General features: G+C 46.1%; 1 protein-coding gene across 2 annotated transcripts in view; it reads left to right on the top strand.

Moving 5' to 3' along the window:
- Bves (blood vessel epicardial substance) overlaps positions 1-21,707 on the top strand; it is a 44,840-nt gene that overhangs the window by 12,321 nt on the left and 10,812 nt on the right. The window contains exons 6-8 of one of the 2 annotated variants that reach the window (XM_060373200.1): positions 1,340-1,507; positions 2,374-2,512; positions 15,835-17,352. In XM_060373200.1, coding sequence (XP_060229183.1) covers positions 1,340-1,507; positions 2,374-2,512; positions 15,835-15,959 — 432 coding nt within the window. In that variant the 3' untranslated portion in view covers positions 15,960-17,352. Of the gene's footprint in view, positions 1-1,339; positions 1,508-2,373; positions 2,513-15,834; positions 19,003-21,707 lie in introns of those variants that run through there. The other variant, XM_021648454.2, reaches the window with a different exon arrangement.

Below are 21,707 nucleotides of genomic sequence, written 5' to 3' on the forward strand. Positions count from 1 at the left end.
TTTTTTTTAAGATTTATTTATTTATTATTTATACAGTACTCTGCATTGCATGTACGCCTGCATGCCAGCAGAGGGCACCAGATCTCACTATAGATGGTTATGAGCCACCATGTGGTTGCTGGGAATTGGATCTTTGGAAGAACAGTCAGTGTTCTTAACCTCTGAGCCATCTGCCCGGCCCTCATGTGAGCATTTATGATAAACATTTTTCTTTTTATTTCATTTGAGGTCGCTGCTGTCCCGTAGTCAGCCACGTGCCTTGGTGCTGCAAAACCTGAGAATCGGTTCTGTTGATATTGAGGGAGAGGTCTTAGAAAATGCACCCTGCCCCTCACGGATCTTGTATTTTTTTAGAAAAATTTATGTGCGTATGTCTGTCTGTGTGTGCACATGTACATGTGAGTTCCCACAGAAGCCAGAGGTGGACATCAGACTCCCTAGAACTGAAGTCACAGACATGGGTAATAGGGAATGAGCTCAGATCCTTTAGAAGAGCAACACACTTGCTTGTTCTCGCTCTCTGTCTCGTGCTCACTTTTTCCTTATTTATCCTTCTCTCACATATTTCACCTCTCTTGCAGTTTTCCGCACACTACCCCTCCCAGTTCCCTCCTCCTTTACCCCTCTCCTCCAGATCCACCCTTCCAGTTCCCTTCAGAAAACGCAGACCTCCCGGGTATCAACCAAACACCACATACCAAGCTACCATAAGACTGGGCACAAAGCAAGGCTGGGAGTGGCATCGCAGTAAGAGACGTGTGCATGCACACACATACACACAAACACACACGCGTGCGCACAAAATCCCTCCCTTCTCTTGAGTTTACTTGCTTGAAGGCCTGTCTTTAAACCTCACTATAAACAACATCAAATAAAGAAATATTTTATCACAAATAATATATCCTATTGCAACATCCACAGCAGTTGACACCCTGACCTGAGAACACACAGACCAAAGCAATAAAGTACAGAGAAGTTGTTTGGATTTAGTCTACAGATTTCTTCTCTTTAAACATAATTTTATTTTATATAGTGTGTTAGGTTATTTGACAAATATTTTTTCTTTCTTTTCTTTTTTTTTTTTTTTTTTTTTTTTTTTTTTTGCTTTTGCAGATAGGGTTTCTTGGCTGTCCTGGAACTCACTCTGTAGACTAGGCTGGCCTTGAACTCAGAGATCTGCCTGCCTCTGCCTCCCATTAAAGGTGTGCACCACCACTGCCTGGCTTGACAAATATTTCTGATAGTGTCTATGAGCTTATTATCCTGTTCTTCTATCAATTTAATAAACTCATGCATGTATGTGGAAGTGTATTTGCTAGTGTTTTTGCTTCCTCCACAGGTCACCATTGTTGCAGATGACAACTGCAGGTTCTTATGCTGGTCGAGAGAAAGACTGACTTACTTCCTGGAGTCGGAGCCTTTTCTCTATGAAATTTTTAGGTATCTTATAGGAAAAGACATTACAAATAAGCTCTACTCGCTGAATGATCCTACCTTAAATGATAAAGTAAGTGTTTTTATGATTTTTTTTTGTTAAATAAAAATGTATGTTTTCCTTAATTTTCATTAAGTGTTTATAAATTTCCAAGCGGATAGTTGTAATGGAGAGACTCTTCAGCAAGTCCTTTCTTGAAGGCAAGGAAGTATTTGGTAATTACTATCATTGCCATAGCTTGGCCTGTCTGCTAAGAACCAACATTTATGGCATGGAGTACTGTATTTCCAAAAGTCTTCCAGGCAGCCTAAGGAGGATGGGGAGGCGGTGGGTGTGGAGGAGCATGGAGAGGCAGTACTCCAAGAGGTAAGATGAACAGTTGTCATTTTAGCCATGGCATCTTCTACGTCTCCCAGGAATCCAGAGACCAGGAGAAAATGGACTTTCAGAGCTTTAGGCAGCTTAGTTTTCTGCATTTGTTGAGAAGGAAATGAAAACAATTTAAAAGATGAGAACGTTTAGAACAGCCTTCCTGTGATACCTACTAGGAACGCTGAATGCCATATGCCTACTAGGTTACCTTGTCCAGGTGGCTCTCGCCTTCAGTTAGGGCTGGGGCCTAAGCTCAGCAGGAGAATGCTAACCTATTCTGTGTGAGGCCTTAGGTTTGATCCCTAACACCGCAAGAAAGAAAGACAAATGTGTTGCCTACTATTTCAACTTAATAAGTAGATCATTCATATTTATAAGTTTTAGAATACGGTATTTAAAGTAGTAGCTAATGATAAAAACCACAATGTACATTTACAGAGCACTCAGTTACTGGTTACTGTTTTGTTTTGTTTGGCATGGACATCAAGGAAAAGGTCCTCCTGCCTGTAGAGAGTATATACTTGAGCCGCTACAAATCTCAGGCTTCTTGGAACTTTGCTTTGTAGAAAGTTAAGAAGCTGGAGACACAGGTGAGCCTGTGCACACAGATTTCCATGCTGGAGATGAGGAACAGCATCGCCAGCTCCAGTGACGGCGAGGACCTCCACCACTTCCTGCGGGGCTCCACCAGCGCATCTTCTCTCCGTGAGTCCCCTCAACCCCAACTCTCTCCACCGTTCTGGTAGATTGTCGCTAGAACAGACACGTGGGTCAGAGAAATTACTTTGCAAGTAACTACCTGGTAGCCTAGAAGAACTACTCTCCCTGCATCTGATATAGTCCAGACCCCAGCCTTAAGAGATCTCATTTCTGCTTCTGAAAATGTTCTTTTGCCATATGCTTCATTTACATTCTGGCCCGTTGGAATGGTGTACGTGGGGTCATGTGGGTAAGTGGCTGCTTGACATTTGTGGTTCTCATGGTTTTAGCTCCAATGAAAGACAGACATAGCAGGGTATGAGAGTTGATGAGCAGCTGCCTGCTGCCTGCTCTTTCCAGTGTGCATCCAAGGGTTAAAAAGCGAGCAGGCATGGGATGTCTTCGAAGATGGCCTCTCTGCACCCATGTGGGTAACATCCACATACCAGGAAGCTCCCAAGACTCCCCTGTATGCCTTACCCCATTGTAGGTCACACGAATCACACAGAGTTTTTTTTTAAGAATTTATTGCTTGAAATTTAAGAATTATTTTGAAAGCTTTGGGCTGATTGATATGGAGCTGCATAAAGACAGGCACATTTTCCCTTTACATAGACATAAAAGCTGTTCATATGTCCAGGTACATTCGTAAGCAAAGAAACTGAAAATGCAAACTGTCCTTCACCACTGTCTGCAGGACTTTGACTACTTTCCTGAGCTGGATAATGTTCTAAATATTGCACAGTGAGAAGAGGTTGGAGTTTACAAGGCCATACGGTTGGCATTCGGGAGAGGCAGAACGACACCTCTTCCCTTCTAGAATTTTCTTCTGCCTTGGCTTCGGAATTAAATTGACTCAAGACAGAGTAACAAGAAAAAAAAATGCGCATTAATCATAGAAATTTCAGATGACATGGAAAGACCCAAAGAAGCAGGTCGGGGTCGGGTCAGATGCTTACATGCACCACATTGAACAAAGATAGGGAGGGTAGTGAATCAACTGGGTTAGCTTGATTTAAATGAGTTAGTTACTTAAATGAGGTTTGCACAGAATCCTGTCCCAGTACCCTGTCCTTGATAAATAAGACTGCTTTCCCTCTAGTGTGGGAGGGGTATCTTTTTACCTGAGTCCTCTTCTGCCTGTCACAAACAGGGGAAAGGACGGAGGGGGCTTTTTAAAGTGTTGTTTTTGTTGTTGTTGTTTTTGTTTTTTAACTCAGAACAGTCAATAAATATGCCGTGCAGTTTGGCTCCTTCAGATATAAGCTTCCAAACCAAAGTCTAGACAGAAATAGACTGCAGATCTAAAGAGGACTTTAAGGGCAACACACATGAGAAATTAAAGACGGCTGTGCAGCTTAAGTTAGGGTGTTAAACAAGACGTGGGCTGGGCCTTCCTTACTCCAGGACCCCGCCAGAGGGAGCTCGAGTAGGGCAGAGGGAAGCCATCACTCTTGTGAGTCCTGAAGCTCCACCCCACAGTGACAGGTACTTGTTGCTTTGACAGTGGATGCCTTTAGCCAGCACCACCCCTGTGGGCAGGCCACCGAATCCTCCCGCTGTGCGGAAGGGCTGGGAGAGTCGGCATCCCGGTCCTTTGCCCACTGTAGCTCAGTGACTATTAGCTTTCCAGATGAGAAGCTGGCAGTATTCCATGATCGACTCAGCCCCACAGCAGTGGGTGCTGGGACTTGCTGGGACTCAGGGATCTAGTCAGAGTGTAAACCTCAATGCTTGTTAGGACTGAGTTGATCCTCCGCAAAGGCATACTACCCTGTGGGCATCGAAGCTAATGTTACAGCAAGCTTTTGGGAAAGATAAAAGGGATGGGATTTGCTGAAGGCCAACTGCCAGGAGAGAGGGCACAGTTCCAGATGTTTCCTGACCAGCTAGCTACCTGGCAGAGGAATTTAAACAACGGAGCTAAGGCAAGATGGAGAGCTCATGATTATCACTGGGAGTCTTGGTGGGATGTTGGTCCGTGGTAGCTGGGCCAGGTAAACCCGTGGATAATTCAGAACTGATGACCAGTCCTTGAATCCGATCCAGGTCCATGAAGCTTTTTTCCATCCTCTGGTTCTGATCAGAAACTTGGTTCTGTCGGGTAGTCATGCCCCTTTTAGGTCCATCCCAACATCCTGATAATAGTTTAAATAGTTTTCAGAAACAGGGAAGTTCCTATTTTCCGACAGGCTCAGTTTTAAAATTATTATTATTATTTTTTTTTAAAGATGCAAGTGCCATCTAGATTTTGTTTTTTAATTGGTTTATCTGAGCCAGGGCAGTTACTATGCCAACAGGTGTGTGTGTGTGTGTGTGTGTGTGTGTGTGTGTGTGTTTCCAGTCTCTTTTGTTTATGGGCTTTCCTGCTTCTCCTTTAAAGATTGTTTGACCTATAGAACACTGATTCTTTTAGAAATTCTTTTGGATGTTTTGTTTGGTTGTTTTTCTTGCTTGTTCATCTTGTTTTGTTTTTGAGACCAGGTCTCAGGTAGCCCAGACTGGCCTTGAACTCTTCCTCCTGCCTTTCCCTCCCAAACTCCGGGATTATAGATAAGTGCCACCATATCTGATTCTATACAGTGCTGGGGGTTAAACTCAGGGTTTCGTGAATGTCAGTGGAACCCTGTACCAACTACTTCCCAGCCCTAGAGCATCGATTCTTAAATATCCCTGTGAATCACTTTGAGCCACGTGCCAGCTCCTGATGTCACCGTGCAGCTTGGGAGTCCGCGTTTTAACACGTCCCCAGGTCATTCGGCCAGCTCTTTTGATGGAGAGGCTATGGAAAGCCCTGTGTTCTGGGATTCCGCTACTTATGTCATGTGATGGTGGTTGCAGTGGTCTTTGTACATCTAGCCTAATGGTAGTTCAGCCCTGGGACTTGCGTGGACCACTCTGGGGACGTGGTTTTTAAAGATCCTGGCTAGGATGTGGCGCAACACGAAGAGCATGCTCCCTAGCACCACTCAGCAGATGCGCGGTTAGGCGGAAATGCAGTTCTCAAAAAGGTGAAGGGAAACTTTAAACCAAGTGTTTCAATGGAATTGCTGCCACCCCCACTGCTTACATTGTGCTCTATTTTTATACCTGTCACAAGGCCAGATTCACAGCAGGATCTGTGCTCTCTACCACGAAGATTCCATGTCCTCCTCTTACAGGCGAAAAGGGCATTGCTACAGCCTGAGAAAAAATAAGTCCTGTTTGCTCTTCAGCAGCCATAACCCACTCCTATTGCTTCATTTGCTGTGTTTCACATTTGCACGTGTCATTGGGAGATGGAAGAGGGTCAGGCTAGCCAAAGTGTGTAGGTGGACGCAGCGCTGTCACATATGTATGACCGGTCAGTATGCTTCATTGTAAAGGGAACTTGCCACCTTGTCTTCTGGCCTCGGCTCCCTATGATAATGTCTGTGACTCTCTCCATCTTTCTCTTTGTCTCCCACACAGATTAGTTGTATTTGGAAGTTCTGTCACTGGTTAGTGTGGCCAAGCATAGGCATTGCCATGGCAACAGGAGAGCTCGGTATATTTCTTTGAAAGCTGCAGAATTTTGTTTTCACTTAATTGGAATTAGCTAATAGTTGTGTGGGTTCTGTTTTTCAAGTCATGAGACAATTTGGATAATGTCATCAGTTGGGGCTCATCTTTGAATGAGTTTGTTTAAACCATTTTTTTCCTGAAATAGAATTAATATTTATGATGCTATTAAAGATATTATGAAGAGATTTCTTTGTTTTAAGATTTATTTATTTTATTTAATATGTATGCAGTGTTGTGTATACACCTGCATGCCAGAAGAGGGCACCAGATCTCATTATAGATGGCTGTGAGCCACCATGTGGTTGGTAGGAATTGAACTCGGGATCTCGGGAAGAACATCCAGTGCTCTTAACCTGTGAGCCATCTCTCCAGCCCAATAAGAGATCTCTTACTGACAAAAAGCCTTTGCTTTGCATCGGAGGGGTGCCACAGGCAGTTGAACACGGCCCATAAGGGAGTCGCGCAGACAGGCTCAGTTTGCACTAGTGTGAGTATTAGCAGTTTCAGTATTAGTGTTAGTGTTAGTATTCTAGCCTGCAGAGGGCAGCCACAGGTCTCTCACAAGGAGCTTCTCCTAGACAGCGTGTGAACCTGTTACCTGGAAGATGCAGAAGCCAGGCAAGCGTTATCGGTTTCAAGGCTGGCTTCTTGAAGTCATTGTCCTGCTCAGTTTGAACAACAGCAGACTTGGAAACAGGGCCTTTGCAGATCGTACAGAGAAATAGCAGGCGTGACAGGCGGGAGGTGCCTGGGGGAGGAGCGGATGGGTGGTGGGTGCAGAGGAGTAGCACCCTATTTTGTAGATGAGGAAGGTGTGGCTTGGGGAGGTTCCGTCTTCTGGCTTTGGTCAGGTGATTGAATATGTCTTGTGTTGCTTCTTTGGGCCCTCTAACCTGCTGCGTCAGCCGGCATACCTTGACCATTTTTTTTTTCAGTCCACTGCTGTTTAGTCCTTATAGCACTCTTAAAAAGTGTTCCTTGTCCCTTTAAGGTGGAGTTTCATGATAATTACCTCTTCTGCACGATCTTCAGCCTTGATCCTCAGCTCACATGGGGCTGTGGTATGGCCCTGTGGCCCCTGTGGTCCTCAGTCCAGTGGTTGGCCACTCTGCCCACACAGTATCTTCTCAACTTGTAGGGTGACAATAACAGGATTTCACAGAGTTAGGCACATTTGGTCTTTTTAATGAAAATGTTTAAAAAAAGCAACGGAGAGATGTTTCTGTTGGTAAAGTGCCTACTGCGCAGGCATGAGGACCTCATAAAAACCTGCCTTGGCAACCCCAGAGCTGTGAGGGCAGTGACAGGCAGATCCCCAGAGCTCACTGCCCCGTCAGCCTAGATATCTGGCTCTGTGAGATAGTCTCTTTCAAAACCTCAGATGGGAGGAGATTGGAGGAACTCTGCAGACTGCAGTCTGGCTGAAACTAAAAGCTCCAGGTTCAAGGAGAGAAACACTGCCTCAAAGAAATACAGTAAAGAGTGGTAGGAGAGGGTGCCCAGGGTCCTCCCTTGCCTCCATGAATGTGTACACACACACACACACACACACACACACACACACACACATTAGAAAAGCAGTTTCTAAAAATTAAAAATAATATGAAGTGATAGAAGAAGACACCCAGTGGGTTTTTGGAAGGATTTTTAAAGTTTATTTTAAGTGTGTGGATACTTTGCCTGCATGTATGTCTGTATGCCATATGTGTGCAGTGCCCGTAGAGGCCAGAAGAGGGCATCAGATCCCTTGAAAATGGAATTACGGATGGTTTTTAGCTGTCATGTGGGTTCTAGGAATTGAACCCGGTTCCTTTGTAAGAGCAGCCAGTGCTCTCAGCCAGTGAGCCATATCTCCAGTCCCTATAATAAATAGTTATTACTATTTTTAATTAAAATATAATTGCATCATTAAACCTTTCTGCCCTGCAGCTTTTTCTGTGTCTAGCCCACTTCCTCTCAAATTCATGGTCTCTTTATATTTAATTTTTATTGATATATATATGTATATATATATCAGTTGATATATTTGATCAATTGATATATATATGTATATTCATAAATTATAAATACAACCTTCTGAGTTCACTTACTGTTGCTTGTATGTATATGATCTCAGCACTGACCTCTTGGCATTGGATAGCCCGTTAGTGGGCTCAGCCCTATGGAAGACTAATTCTTCCTCTCTCAGCATTCCTTATTGACCTGTACTTCTTTGTCTAGTTGTCAAGCCCATGAGAGTTCCCCCTTCCACATTTGCATGCTCTTGATATCCTTCTTCAGTCATATACATGTGTATATGTGTGCACACACAGACATGTTCATACATGATACATGTAACAAACAGTACAGCGCATTTTGGAAGCCTCCTCTCCGACTCCATTTAATTAAATAGTTTTAAGCAACCAGATGCCATAGTGCATGCCTGTAATCCCAGAGCATGAGAGGCAGAGGCAGAAGGATAGACAGAGGCAAGATGGAGGGCAGCCAGAGCTCTAACACAACACCCTAAAAAGAAAATTAAGCACTATTTATAAATATTGTGTAGCAAAAGAGGAAATCTTACAATAAAAAGTTGATCTCTCCAGCTTTTTTTTTTTTTTTTTTTTTTAAATTCTCCCAAGAAGCAGTTGTTCAAAGTGCTCAGCAATTTGCTGTTACTTGCTGGTCTAATGTTACCCCTCTTTGTAGCGTTGCCGTTATGGCTTACGCAGAACCAGGTAGTGGATTTTTCTTACATTTTATTACTTCTGAGTCTGCATCATGACTTGTTAAAGGACACTCTTCCTAATATTAAGTACAAATGTATTATTTTCCGTTTGTATGTAACACAAAAGTTATCCCGTCCGGATGGGGGGAGCTATTTGTTTATTTGCTTTTGTTGGTGATGGTATTTTTGTTTTTGTTTTGTTTGTTGTTTCTTTTTTGAGACAGGGTCTCCCATAGCCCGCCCCGCCCCAACCTCAAACCCCTATGAGGACCTCTTGATCTCCTGCCTCCACCTCCCAAGTGCTGGCATTACAGTATGTCTTACCTAAGATTCAGTTTTGATTGACATGTAACAGCTGTCCGTGTTTATGGGCAGTGTGATATGTTGACAGATTCACACAATGGGTAGTTTTCACCTTAAATCAGAAGTCCTCAACCTGTGGGTCTCCATCCCCTTGGGGGTTGCATATCAGATTATTAAATTATGATTCATAACAGCAGAAATTATAGTTATGACATAGCAATGAAATAATCTTATGGTTGGAGGTCACCACAGCATGAGGAACTGTACTAAATAGTTGCCCCGTTAGGAAGGTTGAGAAGCACTGGATTAAGTATTTATCTTGTGTTTGTGTTATGAACTTGAGAATCCTCTCTGCTGGCTCTGAAGTATTCAGTTAACTACAGTTAGCCTATGTCCATCTTGCCTCACTGCCCCTGCCCTGCTGCAGTTCACTTGGTTTTTTGACTCTGAAGTGCTGCCTTGCTTTCCTTGAGGGGTGTCAGGGTCAGATCCTGAGCCCAGAAGTCCTGAGATGGGCTCCAGTCTCTGCCCTCAGCAGGCCAGTTAGAGACAATTCATACTGAAAAGCAGGGGACGGAGGTTCTTCAGTGTGGCCACCCTGGGAGGAGGAGTGAAGTGATCCATGACACACACCCCTTAGATCCACACAGGTCCTCACAGGAGGTTTAAGTTTAAAGAGGGGCAGGAGGTGTGCACAGCTTTCAGCCCAGGTCAAAGTGCAGGGAAATCGTCTTAGTCTTCTCGGCCCTAGTTTCTTCTGATGGAAGACAAATTGTCAAATGTTCGAAATCTCTTTCCCCCTGCCTAGCAGAGCCACAGCCCTTTCCTTTTCTCAGCGTGAGACCTCTGGGGAAATCCCAGTTTCTCGGGGCTCATCATCTCCATGGTGTGTTAGCCTGTGAATCTATTCCTCCTGCCAGGATGGTTGTAGGAGGAAACACTGACTCAGTGTCTTCCAGGCCCTTGATCATTGTGTCTCTTCCATGGCCACTGCTTCCTGCTTCTTTAACTATGCTTTGTGTGGGAACTGTGCTTTGTGTGTGTGAATTAGTTTTGGTTGCCATTTTTTCCGTTATGCCCACCTTTTCTATCCTGTTATCCTGTTAGCAGAGCCAGCTTCCAGACTCCTCTAGAACAGGTTTCTGTCAGAGCTGGTGCAGGGCTTCTGGAACCTGCCTTCTCTGTCCTTTTAGGTTGTCTGTTGTCTCCTCACAGGTGGAAAGGGGCTGTAGGATTCCTGCTGCTCACCCCAGGTGCCATGTGGCTGAAGGCATGACCACCCATCTAGCTTGTCAGGGAATAAGCTTTTTGGCCACAGGAGGCTTTTCCTGAGAGTGTGCTCTGACCTAGCCACACTCTCTAGTCTTGTATCCTTGGCTTTAGTTCAATGGTGTTGGTGTGGAATCATTCACGGGAAAATTGGCTGTAAAGGCCATAGTCGCCTTTCAATGTTACTATTCAGAAAGCTTCAATTCAGATTCCTCAATCCAGAAAAAAATTGTATAGGAATGAGGATATATCTCAATGGTAGAACATCAGACCCTGAGTTTGATCCCCAGCCTAAGGAGGGAGGGAAGAAAGGAAGGGGGAACAGAAAAGGTAGGGGAAATGGGGGGAGGAGAAAGGGAAGCTGTGCCGACAAAGAAACAGACCAGAAATGAATGATAATTTTTTTTCTCACAAAAAAGCCTTTAAGTCATTCCTCACCACCATTTTTCAAAAGTTGTATAATCTAATTAAAATCCTAACCCTTGTAAAGTTTTTAAAAATTACTTTACTTGCTAAAGCAGTTGGCCAGATGGTTGAACATAATAACACTTGGGAAACCATGAAGAAAATGTCTGAGAGTCAACAGGGTAGAGGGAACCACCTAGGAGAGCCTTGTCAGACGGATGACGAAAGTGTCACGCCTTAAAAGACTGCCTCTCTAGCCGAGGGAAGTGCGCTGACACACTAGCAGAGCACACCCGTGCAGCTCTGACCTGAGGCGGCTTCCTCTTCCCCGGCAGCAGGCATGACCTTCACTCTGGCTCTAAGAATAGCTAATCATCTGTTTATTCTTGTCCTAGGAGAGGCCCTCGGGCCCTGGTGTAATAAGCACACTGAAATAGAAATGAGCCTAATAGGCACAGAGTTCTGACAGCTGGAATTTCCCTTGCTGACTTCTGCCTCCGACATGCCCTCAGCTTTGACTGCCACACCTGACCCCCTGGTCCACGCCTTAAACGACCCCTGTGGTTCTAACCCAAGGCTTTAGGAAGACAGAAAAGGGTGTGTGGAGGACCCTGCCTATGCCCACAGGCTTTATTTGCAGAACAGACAAGGACCTGAAAGGAGCCATTCGGAACTCACACTGTGCTCTGATGCTCACAGACAGGCAGCAGCCACAGTCTGAACAGCTTTGGTGAGAGACGCTGCCCTCACTCTCTGCAGTCTGCTAGAAGTGGAGATGGCCACTCCTGGGGCGGGATGTGCCTGAGCCTCAGGCCTTCCTCCACATTCGCTGTAGTTTCCCGCTGTGCTTGAGTCCAACCCAGTTCTCCCCTCTCTCTTGAGCATCTGTGAACCTGGGGTCCAGTCATGCCCCTCTGCCTGTGCCCTTTCCATGAACTGGGTGCTTATGGGAAAGGGTATGAATTCTGCTGACAGAGATCCTTTGCCATATGAAGGTAACTTTTCGTGAAACTCTTTGACAGTTTTATACCCTGCCTGGGGTCAGTTCAGTTGGAGATTATTTATTTCATATATTTTTATAATAAACTGCTAACTAATAGACATAGTCCAGCAAATTAGAAGGTAATTTTAGCTAATAGTAATATATATATATATATATATATACTAATTACAATGATCTCTTCCTGACAAAAATTCAAAGTTAACCTCTTCTGTCTCCCAAATATGAATGTAGTTTAAATTTTAAAAAAAATGCAAGAATCAGTTTTCTAGAAATTTTATGGCTATAAGAAGAATCATTTGCCCTCCCCCCAGTTTGGAATAGAAAAGCATCACAGAGATGCTCCAAGTAACATCTCTGAAGGGTGGAGATAATAGGAAAAGGCGCTTGAGCAAAGATAAGCCCCATTTCTCCCTCAGCCTCTGAGGCTTTCAAAAGCGTGAGGCATGCGGGTCTTCCAGGCAAATGCCTGGGGATGCTTCAGTGTGTAAAATTAATGCAGAACTGGGCAAGCTGGTAGGTATTACAGCTCAACCTCTGCAATGTAATGAAGTTTCCTTGGAGTGTGATAGGTTATGATACATTTTTTTTTTCTTATACTCTACAGTGGTTTTAGACTTACTGGGCAAGGAAATAATTTACAGCAGTATGATAATGGGCATTGAGTCTTCCCCTAACCTGGAGGTCTCCCAGTGGGTCTGTGAGTTAACGAAGGGACCAGGTGACCTCCCCACTCTTGGAAGTGTTGACAGTGGGAGTTTCTTAGGCCAGGCTAGGTGACCCTGTTAAACTGCCAACTGTGACTTCCCCTTTGTGCCTCAGCAAAGGGGATTCCTGGGCTGAGACGGTTGCCAAGAGTGCGGAGCTTTGATTCCTAGCCAGGAGCTGGGGCAGCTGGGAGGCACTGGGCAGTTGCTAGTGGCAGTAATCTGCTCATTCCTCTGCCATGATTGTGTGCCGTGGCAGAGACACGTGGAAGGAGACAGCATTGCTGAAGGACTGAGCTGTGGGATGCTCCCAGACTCTGCCACAAAACTCAGAGGAGCCCACCAGTTATTCTCAGTGTTTTGTGCACACAGTGAACCCTGCCAGGCTGACAGGGCACCTGGTTTGCTCTTCTAGAATGTCGGTTCAAAGTCCCTCCCTGGTGAGGATGGAGTCCCTCTGTCTTTCTCAGGTTGTCTTTTGTCTGTGGGGATAAAGGAGAAACACCAGCGCGGTGATGTTGTGGTGCTCTGAAGAGCACTCTGAGCACCAGGGAATAGATAAGTCAGACCGGACCTCCTCATTTAGTTCTCCTGGTGGGTGGGGTGGGTGGCTGAGCTGTCTTCCGGGCTGACCTCGTATCGAGGGCAGGGTCTGAAGTGTACCTAGAAGTGAGGGAGAGGTCCTAAGCACCAGCCACAAAAGTTCAGCCTATTTCCTGTCCCCAGCATGGGCCAGGCTTCACACACATGTCAAGACCAGAGACGTAAGAAATGTTTTCAGAGTTGCGATCCATGTATGATGAGGCATGAGCTAGAATCCCTTTGCCCTAGAGAGACTTCACCAGCACCGTACTTACCTAATGAAGGGAGGCTGGTGGTACCGGACCACTGGGGTTGGGCTTGACTGGGATTCAGGGATTCAAGGTGATGACCATGCATGCTTCCCACTGCCTGACCTGCTTCTGCCGGTTTCTGTGGAGTGCTTGATGGGAGGGATTTTTTTTTTTCTTAATCACCACACATTTAAATAATGGTGAAGTCATGTCCTGATTGTGTGCATAAGGTGCATAAGGAGAGAGGTGAGTGCAACCCTCAAGAAGCTTGTTCTCTGGTAGGGGAGAGGCACACATTACCCCATAGAGTGATGCAGAATAGAGATGAAGAAGGTAGGAATTATGGAGGATCATAATGAGGATTTGTGTACAAAGAACGGGTAGAAATTTGGCGGGTAAGGAGGGGCTATGACAGATAGAAAAGCAAGGAGAGAGGAGTGGGAAAGGCTAGGGTGCGTTTGGAAGGCAGTGAGTTTGTAGGAGGTTAGGCCTCCATTGGGCCCACCTGAGAACCCTGAGTCTCGCCTAAAAGTTGTAGATGCCTCTTCCTTACCCTCTTAACATCACATAGTAAATGCTACCACTGTTTTTCCCGGGAAGATATGGGAACAGGATGAAACTCTTCCCCAGAAGAGCTGAAATGTCCTTGACCATTGCCAGCTGTATCGGCACACTGGACGTTAGGTTTTTTTTTTCTTCCTTCTGAAAAGATAACAAGAAATTAGGTTAAATAGTTGAGAGATTCATCCCATTTGGGCTCTAATACAGTGTCACAGACCATAGACTATCACCCCGTTTTGATAAATGGGCTTGAAAACTGCAGACCAAGGAGCCCCACTTCCGTCAAAACGAACTGAGTGTGTCTGTCACGCGCTTATCCAGCCATGACGGAATGCTGTGTGCTCTTGATTGGGTTTAATGCTCTTGCACATGCTCTCCTCAGGGTTTTGAGAATGCAGATCCTCAACCTGAGTTAATATTTTATGAGACTCAATTGCAACCAGAGGCTGTGATGGAGGCCCCAGGAAAGACTGTCTTGGCTATTCTCAAGGCAATTGATAGAAGCACAAGCTGCTGTTTGATCACAAAACCCCGTTTCCGGTGAGGCGGTGATGGATTTTGATAATTGTTTTCACCCTATAGCACTGACCTCAAGGGGCTGTCTTGATTACTGTTCTCACAAACAGTATCAAGGCGATCATTCTATTTCCCCTACTGTTCTAAGAACTTGGAAATTGCATATGCCTCAGACCTTGCCAGGGAAGTGCTATCCTTAGGAGTTCTACTTCAGAGACAGGCACAAGGAAGTGACACATCCTACCCAGTCCCACCTCGAGGGGGCAGCACAGCAAGGACCCGATTTCCTGAGCTTCTCCGGTGTCTGGCCCTCAGCCGTCCTGCCCCCCTCTCAGGAGCAGCCTGCTCCGCCTCCATAGCTGCCATCATTCCCAGTGCTGGGCAGTCTTGCTGTCTGCCTTTCATCAGCAGTGACCGTGTGTAGTGTCAGCTTGGCCAATCTGCTTCACATCCAAGGTCCCTCTGCACACCTTTGTCCTCACCAAGAATCTGAAAAATTGAGTGTCATTCAGCCCCCTTCCTCAACACAGCTCAGGAGTAGCTGACTGAATGCCGACAACCCCGTGCATGGGCACAGAGGGACACACAGATGTAGGGCAGGGAGAGCCAGGTGCAGACTCTTCAAGGTGAATTGACCTTGAGGGCAGTGATGAGAAGAGGGGAACTGAAACTCAGGTTGTTACGTGAACAGTTCGCCACACAGCTGGGAAGTCTGCTTTAGAAAAACTTAACTCTTAGGGCCAAGTTAAGTCAGCCATTCCTGACACCCGAGTTCAGTCCCGAGGAGCCGTGTGTTGCAGAGAAAGAACCAACTCATGCGGGTCGTCCTCTGACTTCCACACACATGCTGTGGCACAGATGCACAAACTCACACGCATGAAATACATCTAATCAAGGTCTTACATTTTAGGTGGAATGCTGTCCTCACCAGGCATGAGTTCACGATAGGGTGGCTGTACCAGGAGCTCTGGGTGAAGGACTGAGGGAAGGATTTGGCTCTTTAGTCAAATAGCAAAGGCTCTGGGATGCCCTTTCCCCAGGGTTGTGTGTCTCGGACCTGACACTTTTCCTCTTTGATCTCTGTGCTCACCCTATTGCTTCAGTCTGGGAAGCAGCTGAACTCGTGGTACCAGAAAATGTACTTTTAGGTCATTTTCTGTTAAATTCTGTAGTTGGGGAACAAATTTGTTCTTCAGGGAAATGGAGTTCGAATGACTTCCCAAGGCCAGTATTGACTGGGTGGGGTGAGCTGTAGGATGCAAACACGGAGCACGCATTCAGACCTTGAGGCGTTCCTGGGAAATTCTGCACCTTCATGATGCTCACACCGCTGCAGAGATGCGGCGGGATCCGCTCAGGTCTGTCCTTAGGGCCGTCAGTCTCACTCCTGACCTAGTTTCTCACTGAACCGCTCTCTCACCAAGGTGCTGTGTTCCCGGCACGAGCCCTGCCTTCAGCAGTCTGCGTTCTGTGCTTCTTTACAGCCGTGTCGTCCCCGCAGCAGCGAGCCTCGGCCAAGATGAAGCCGATAGAGGAGGGCGCAGAAGACGACGATGAGGTTTTTGTTCCGGCGTCTCCAGACCCGCTTAAAGCCCATCAGTTGCCTTGATCAGCATCTTGTGACTGCGATGGAGACTGTCCCGATAAGCAAGACAAGTCCCACACTCTGCCGTGACTTTTGGGTGGTTTGCTCCGGACCTGCAAGATGGGGAGTGAGGGAGGGCCACAGGGTGTGTGCTGCCTGTCCCGTCTGTCAGCTCCTTAACTGAGCTGGGCCTTCTGACGACTAGGCCTTGCTCTATTTTGAGATATATGTATTTTTGCAGTAGACGTATTAATATTATTTTAATTAATCTTAGAGCTATCAACACAAATGCCTTTCACTTATTTTTCTAAGTTGTGGCTCTTTGCTCACATATTTTTTTCTCTTATCTTGGGGTTACCTAGAGAGACTGTCTTAAAACAACACAATAGTTTTTTAAGGGCCAGCTGGTTTCAGAGCTGTGGTCAAGAGCACAGCCATGGGGCAGAGGCTTCACCTGAGTATTTGCTGTGAGGGCATGGGTATGGGTATGGGTCTTTCTTTCCTACTAGTCTGGTTTTTAGGGATGGGTGATGTACTTAGCTTTGCCCAAGTCATTTGGTTCATCCAGCAGTAGCAAACAGGCCACTCAGCTGAGGCCACCGGCTGGCTCTGCTAGTCATGCCCGTTAGTCACACTTGTGTCTTCCAATCAGACCAACTTGAGCGAGCCCCCCGTCACATTCAGTAGCGAAGATAAGTTCTGAGTGAATCTTCTTTGTGGGTGAACTAAGCCAAAATGACAGGCTGAGTGGATTTACTGGGCAGGTCTCTCAAGTTTGGAAAAATGCACACAAGTGGAGACTTAGCCTTGGCTTGAAGGCTGTAGCTGTCAGGCAAGGGGACACTTGGTCCATTAGCCCACAAAAGATGTGATAGGGTGGGTCTCCGTTTCCATGAAACTACTTAGCTCACACCACATGAGGCTAATTTAGAAAGTCACCCTGGCAGTGACACCCCTGAGAAGGCAGGCATATCGGGTTCCACGGTACCCACGCTTCATGTGTGGCCACCTGTTTCCAACCCCAGATACTAGAGAAGGTCACCTCTGCTGACCTGCCTGGATCTAGTTGAGGCATTTGCCTGCTGGGAATGAATCTGTTTTAAAAGCACACCGTTGGAAGTGGGTCGCTTAGAATCGCTTACCTCTCCCATGGAAACGTGTGCGTATCACTGTCGCCGATAACGAAGATCATAATCTCATGGTGAGGAATCTTCAGGGAGCCGCTTAGTCTGAGTCAGAAACCTGAAACTATTTTTAAAGACATATCTCCAAGGAAGACAAAGAGACTTGGAGAACAGGAGTCCTAAGCCATTGAATAGCCCTCCCACGCAGACTTGACTGCAAGGGAGTAGAGAAGAAAACAGAAAAAGCGTCTCAAGGGTCAGATCTACGGACAACTTTAGATTCATTTACACAGGTGAGCAAGCGTATTTTTGTACAAAGCATAGAGTAATAGATTGAAGGATGTTTGTGCCAGTCTCCTAGGAGATGCTTTCTTTGATTTTAGCATTCAGTGAGCTCTGAGACCAAGGTTCAGAAAACGCTCTGCGGAAATTATTCTGTCTATGTCCCTGCTCTATGTTTAAATGTAGCATCAAGTCAGTTGTATGACTCTAGAGTACAGTATTTATACCAAGATGTATCTGTCATTTAGAATGTTTTGAAAGCCCTTGGAACATTTATATTTATAAATCAGATAGCACAGATAGAATACAGACCTGCAGCTACATTTATCTCTCTTACATCAGTCACTATGGGTGCTGTCGCCTTATTAGTGTTTTCTGAACGCTGTTTCTCCCTGGCACCCTGGCACCCTTCACCCATCAGGCACCGTTTGTGCGCTGCTGCTTGCTGTGGGCCAGAGGACTCAGGATCTGGCTCTCCTTCTATTTCCTTCTGAAGATTTTGCTGTTATTTTTTTTTTTTTGGGGGGGGGGAGGAGCTGTTTATTTTTTAACTCAGAGCCATCAGTTTCTGCTTTCTGCTCCCGTTGAGGTCCTAAACACAGAAGCACTTGGATGCTGGGAAATCTTTAGGAAAAGCCAGTGTGGCCTGCACACTTCCATGCCGCCAGCACACAGGGTCAATGCACGTCCTCCAGGAAAGTCCCATGGGAGAAGGTGGTGGCTTTCAGCCACCCAGCCCTGCCGTCAGGGCTCAGCGCTTGTCTCCCCACACCCGCCCAGGGCGGCACTCCAGGGGCTTCTTTTCATTTGAGGCCATTTGACTGGTCATGTCTACAGCTGCTCTACAAAAACCTTTGACCCTGCCATGCCTGTTTCCTTCCGTTCTCCGGTCCCCAAGTTTCCTTTGCCATCACCAACTCTAGTGATTGGAGTTCTCACCCACTCAGCTCAGTCTCCAGGGGAAGCTAGAGCACGCACATGCTTCCGTTGTGCTACGCGTAGGACAACACTGTCACCAGCAGCAGCCGGGTTTTGATTGTCACAGCCCCTCGGAACACCTCAGGTGTGATGCCATATCGTCCATATTATAATTTAAGGAAACGGATTGATTGCAAGTGCCATTTGTAGGCTTTCTGTTAAACCTGCAAGCTCATGTTAAGATGAAGAATTTCACGAACGCTTTATGCAGACACATTATAGGAAACTACAGGTGCCATTTACATTGGTTTACTTTACATTGAGAGTGTATGCTGAGTGTATAATGTTATAGTTCAAACTCATTTCATACACTGTCATTTGATCAAATAAAATGTTTTTGTTTTGTTTTGTTTTTTTACTCAGAACAGTGTGTGTTTTCTGTTTCACGCCTCTTGCACTGAGGGCTTGGCCTTTACTCCATTCCCAGGAGCAGGGGGTGGGCCAGTCAACTACAGATGTTAAGGGAGCCACTCTGCCGAGCAGCCCTGAGATGTTGGGTTGTTTTTGTAAGTTACCCAGGGTCTGGTGTCTTGACTCCCTTTGGCCAGCATAAGAGAATGCTGCAAGGCAGTGTCAGCAGTCGGACTGGACACAACTCCAAGACCTTTGGGATGTCCCCTCTGGGACAGAAAGTCACAATTCCTGAGCATTCTCTCTAGTTCTGAAAGGTCCGGTATCTCAGCAGCCTCTTTAAAAAAAAAAAAAAAAAAATCAGGGGCCCTTGCAGCTTCCCTGGAACAGGGAGGAGTTTTTGTTCTTAGAAACCCACAGTTTATTTCATCACGCCTCCAGGGTGTCACTCATTATTTTCTGTGCATGAGTGTTGGTCTGCACGTACGTGCACCGCGTGCGTGAGTGGTGCCCACACAGGACAGAAGAGGGCGTTGGATCCCCTGGAACTGAGTTACAGAGGGTCGTGAGGCCTGTGGGGTACAGGGAACTGAACCTGGGTCCTCTGCCAGAGCAGCAGTGCCTTTACCACCGAGCCGTCCCTCCAGTCCCAAGTTGATTTTTAGTGAAATAATAAATCCCTCCATTCTCGACTTTGGGCACCTCCTGTATCAGAACAACTCTCGGCTCATAATGTACAGTCGGTGTCCGCGCTGTTACCAATGTGTGAGAAGGAGATTACCGAATGAATGTGTGCTGTTGACGCCCACATAGCCATGTCAAGGACCCCAGCGCTTCAGGCCCGTGGAAACTTGCAAAGTCTTTCTATGGTCCAAGTGTTTACAAAGGACTGACCATTGTATATAGAAATGTCATCCGCACAGCCCCCCTCTGGATGACGACGGCCCAACACTGTTCCCCTGTGGACACCTCCTGCGCAGATTAGCCGGATTGCCTCCTCCTTGTTCAGCTGAATCCAGTAAACCCTCCTCTACTCAGACGCATAAAATAAACAAGCCGAGCTTCCAGCTTGCTGCTGCGGCTGCATCTCCATCTCCATGGGGTTTGGCCTACAAACTCCAGCTCCTCTACACACGTCTGTGCATCTGTCCTTCCTTGCCACCCCAGTCAGGCAGTTGATGAGCCTTGCAGAGTCTGGCACCAAAGTAATCAGAAAATTCGCGTGCTGAAATAAAAACTGTTCAGATGAGGCCTCTTTGTCCTTTAAGTAGTTTCCTTTTGTTCATTTGTATGTGTCTGGGTGTTTTGCCTGCACATATATCTGCACATCTGGGCAGCATGCACACATCTGCAGAGGTCAGAAGAGGGAGCCAGAGCCCCTGGGACTGGAATGAGAGACAGTCGTGAGCCACGGAGTAGGTGTTGGGAATTGAACCTGGGACCTCTGAAAAGCAGTCAGTGCTTCTATCCTGGAGCTCCCCAGTTACTCATCAAATGCTGACAGTTAACACAGCCATGGAGGCCCTTCCTGCCCTTCCTACCTCCAGGTATTTCTACTGTACACCTCAGGTGGGGCGCATGAGCCACCTGCTGTCTGCTATGCCTGTATTTCCACGTCAGTGGGGTCCTCCGAGTAGGCAGCCAGGTCTTCCGGCGGCCATGCTGTATTTGCTGTGAAGCTCGATGAACTCTGGCTTGCCTCGCTTTGCTGTCGTGGGCTGCCGTACGGAACGGCTGGTTTGTCGTTGGCGGTCCATATCTAGGAAGTCAGCCAATCCAAAAAATATTTGGGACTGGATGTGGCGATGCATGCCTTTAATCCCAGTACTTTCGAGTTAGGGCCAGGCAGAACTTTGGATTTTCAGGCCAGTCAGGTGTACATGGTGAGTTTCCAGGCCAAACAGAGATACATGGTAAGACCCTGTCTCAGTTTTTTTTTTTTTTTTTAAGTGGAAGAAATGATTATTTATTGAACACATGAAGGCTTTTCCAGATTTCATCAGACCCCAAGTTACAGCGTAACAGCTTTTTATACAGCATTTGCTCTGTGTTAAGCATTGTAAGTCATCTTAATGCTGACTATGTGGGGGACGGCAGCCCCCCTACCCCCGTTTTATAAGCAAGATACTTGAACATCTGCTGGGGTTCCAGAAGCAAACCTTTCCAGATAACAGTATGAAATTTTCTAATTGTTTATTAGAAGGTAGGTAGATTTATTAGTAATATGAAATACATAGATGTTCAAACTGTAGCCAAGGTGATCGGAAGACTCACTTCGGAGTGGGGGAAGTGTGCCCTCTGCTGGCCCTGCTGCAGTACAGCGTGGCCTCCGGTCAGAATGAGCAACTCCAGACCTCAAGCATTTCTTTCTTCCTCCCTTCCTCCCTCCTTCTCTTTTTCTCTCTTACTTTTGAGACCTGATTTGCTAGTCATCCCAAGGTGGGCTTCCAACTCATGATCCTCCTGCCTAAGCTTCCTGAGTGCTTGGATTGTAGACATAGGACACCATGCATAACCTTTTCTACAGTTTCTTCTTTAATTGAAAGGTTTTTTTTTTTTTTTTTTTTTTTTTTTTAAGGTTTTCTGAGATAGGGTTTCTGTGTGTAGCCTTGGCTGTCCTGGATTTCGCTTTGTAGACCAGGCTGGCCTTGAACTCAACGTGATCCACCTGCCTCTGCCTCCCTGGGTGTTGGGATTAAAGGTGTGTGCACCACCGTGCCCAGCTTGAAAAATTATTTTAAACTCTTTTTCTATGTGTTGTGTTCTTTTATCTATGTGATGTGTTGCATGTATACATTACGTGCTCTTTAAGTTAATCATGTCTACTCATTCCCCACTTAGGTGAAACCAATATTTCATTTTAATATTTTAAATTAATTTTTATAAATTTTGTGTGCTGGGAGTGCAACTGCCCACATGTGGAGGTCAGAGGACAACCTGTGTCCATTCTGTCTTTGCACCATGTGACACCAGAGGGTATGGAGGTCATCAAGTTTGGCATCAAGTATCTTCATCCTCTGAGCCATGTCACTGGTCT

Source organism: Meriones unguiculatus, chromosome 20 (assembly GCF_030254825.1).
Source record: "Meriones unguiculatus strain TT.TT164.6M chromosome 20, Bangor_MerUng_6.1, whole genome shotgun sequence".
NCBI classification, from domain to species: domain Eukaryota; kingdom Metazoa; phylum Chordata; class Mammalia; order Rodentia; family Muridae; genus Meriones; species Meriones unguiculatus.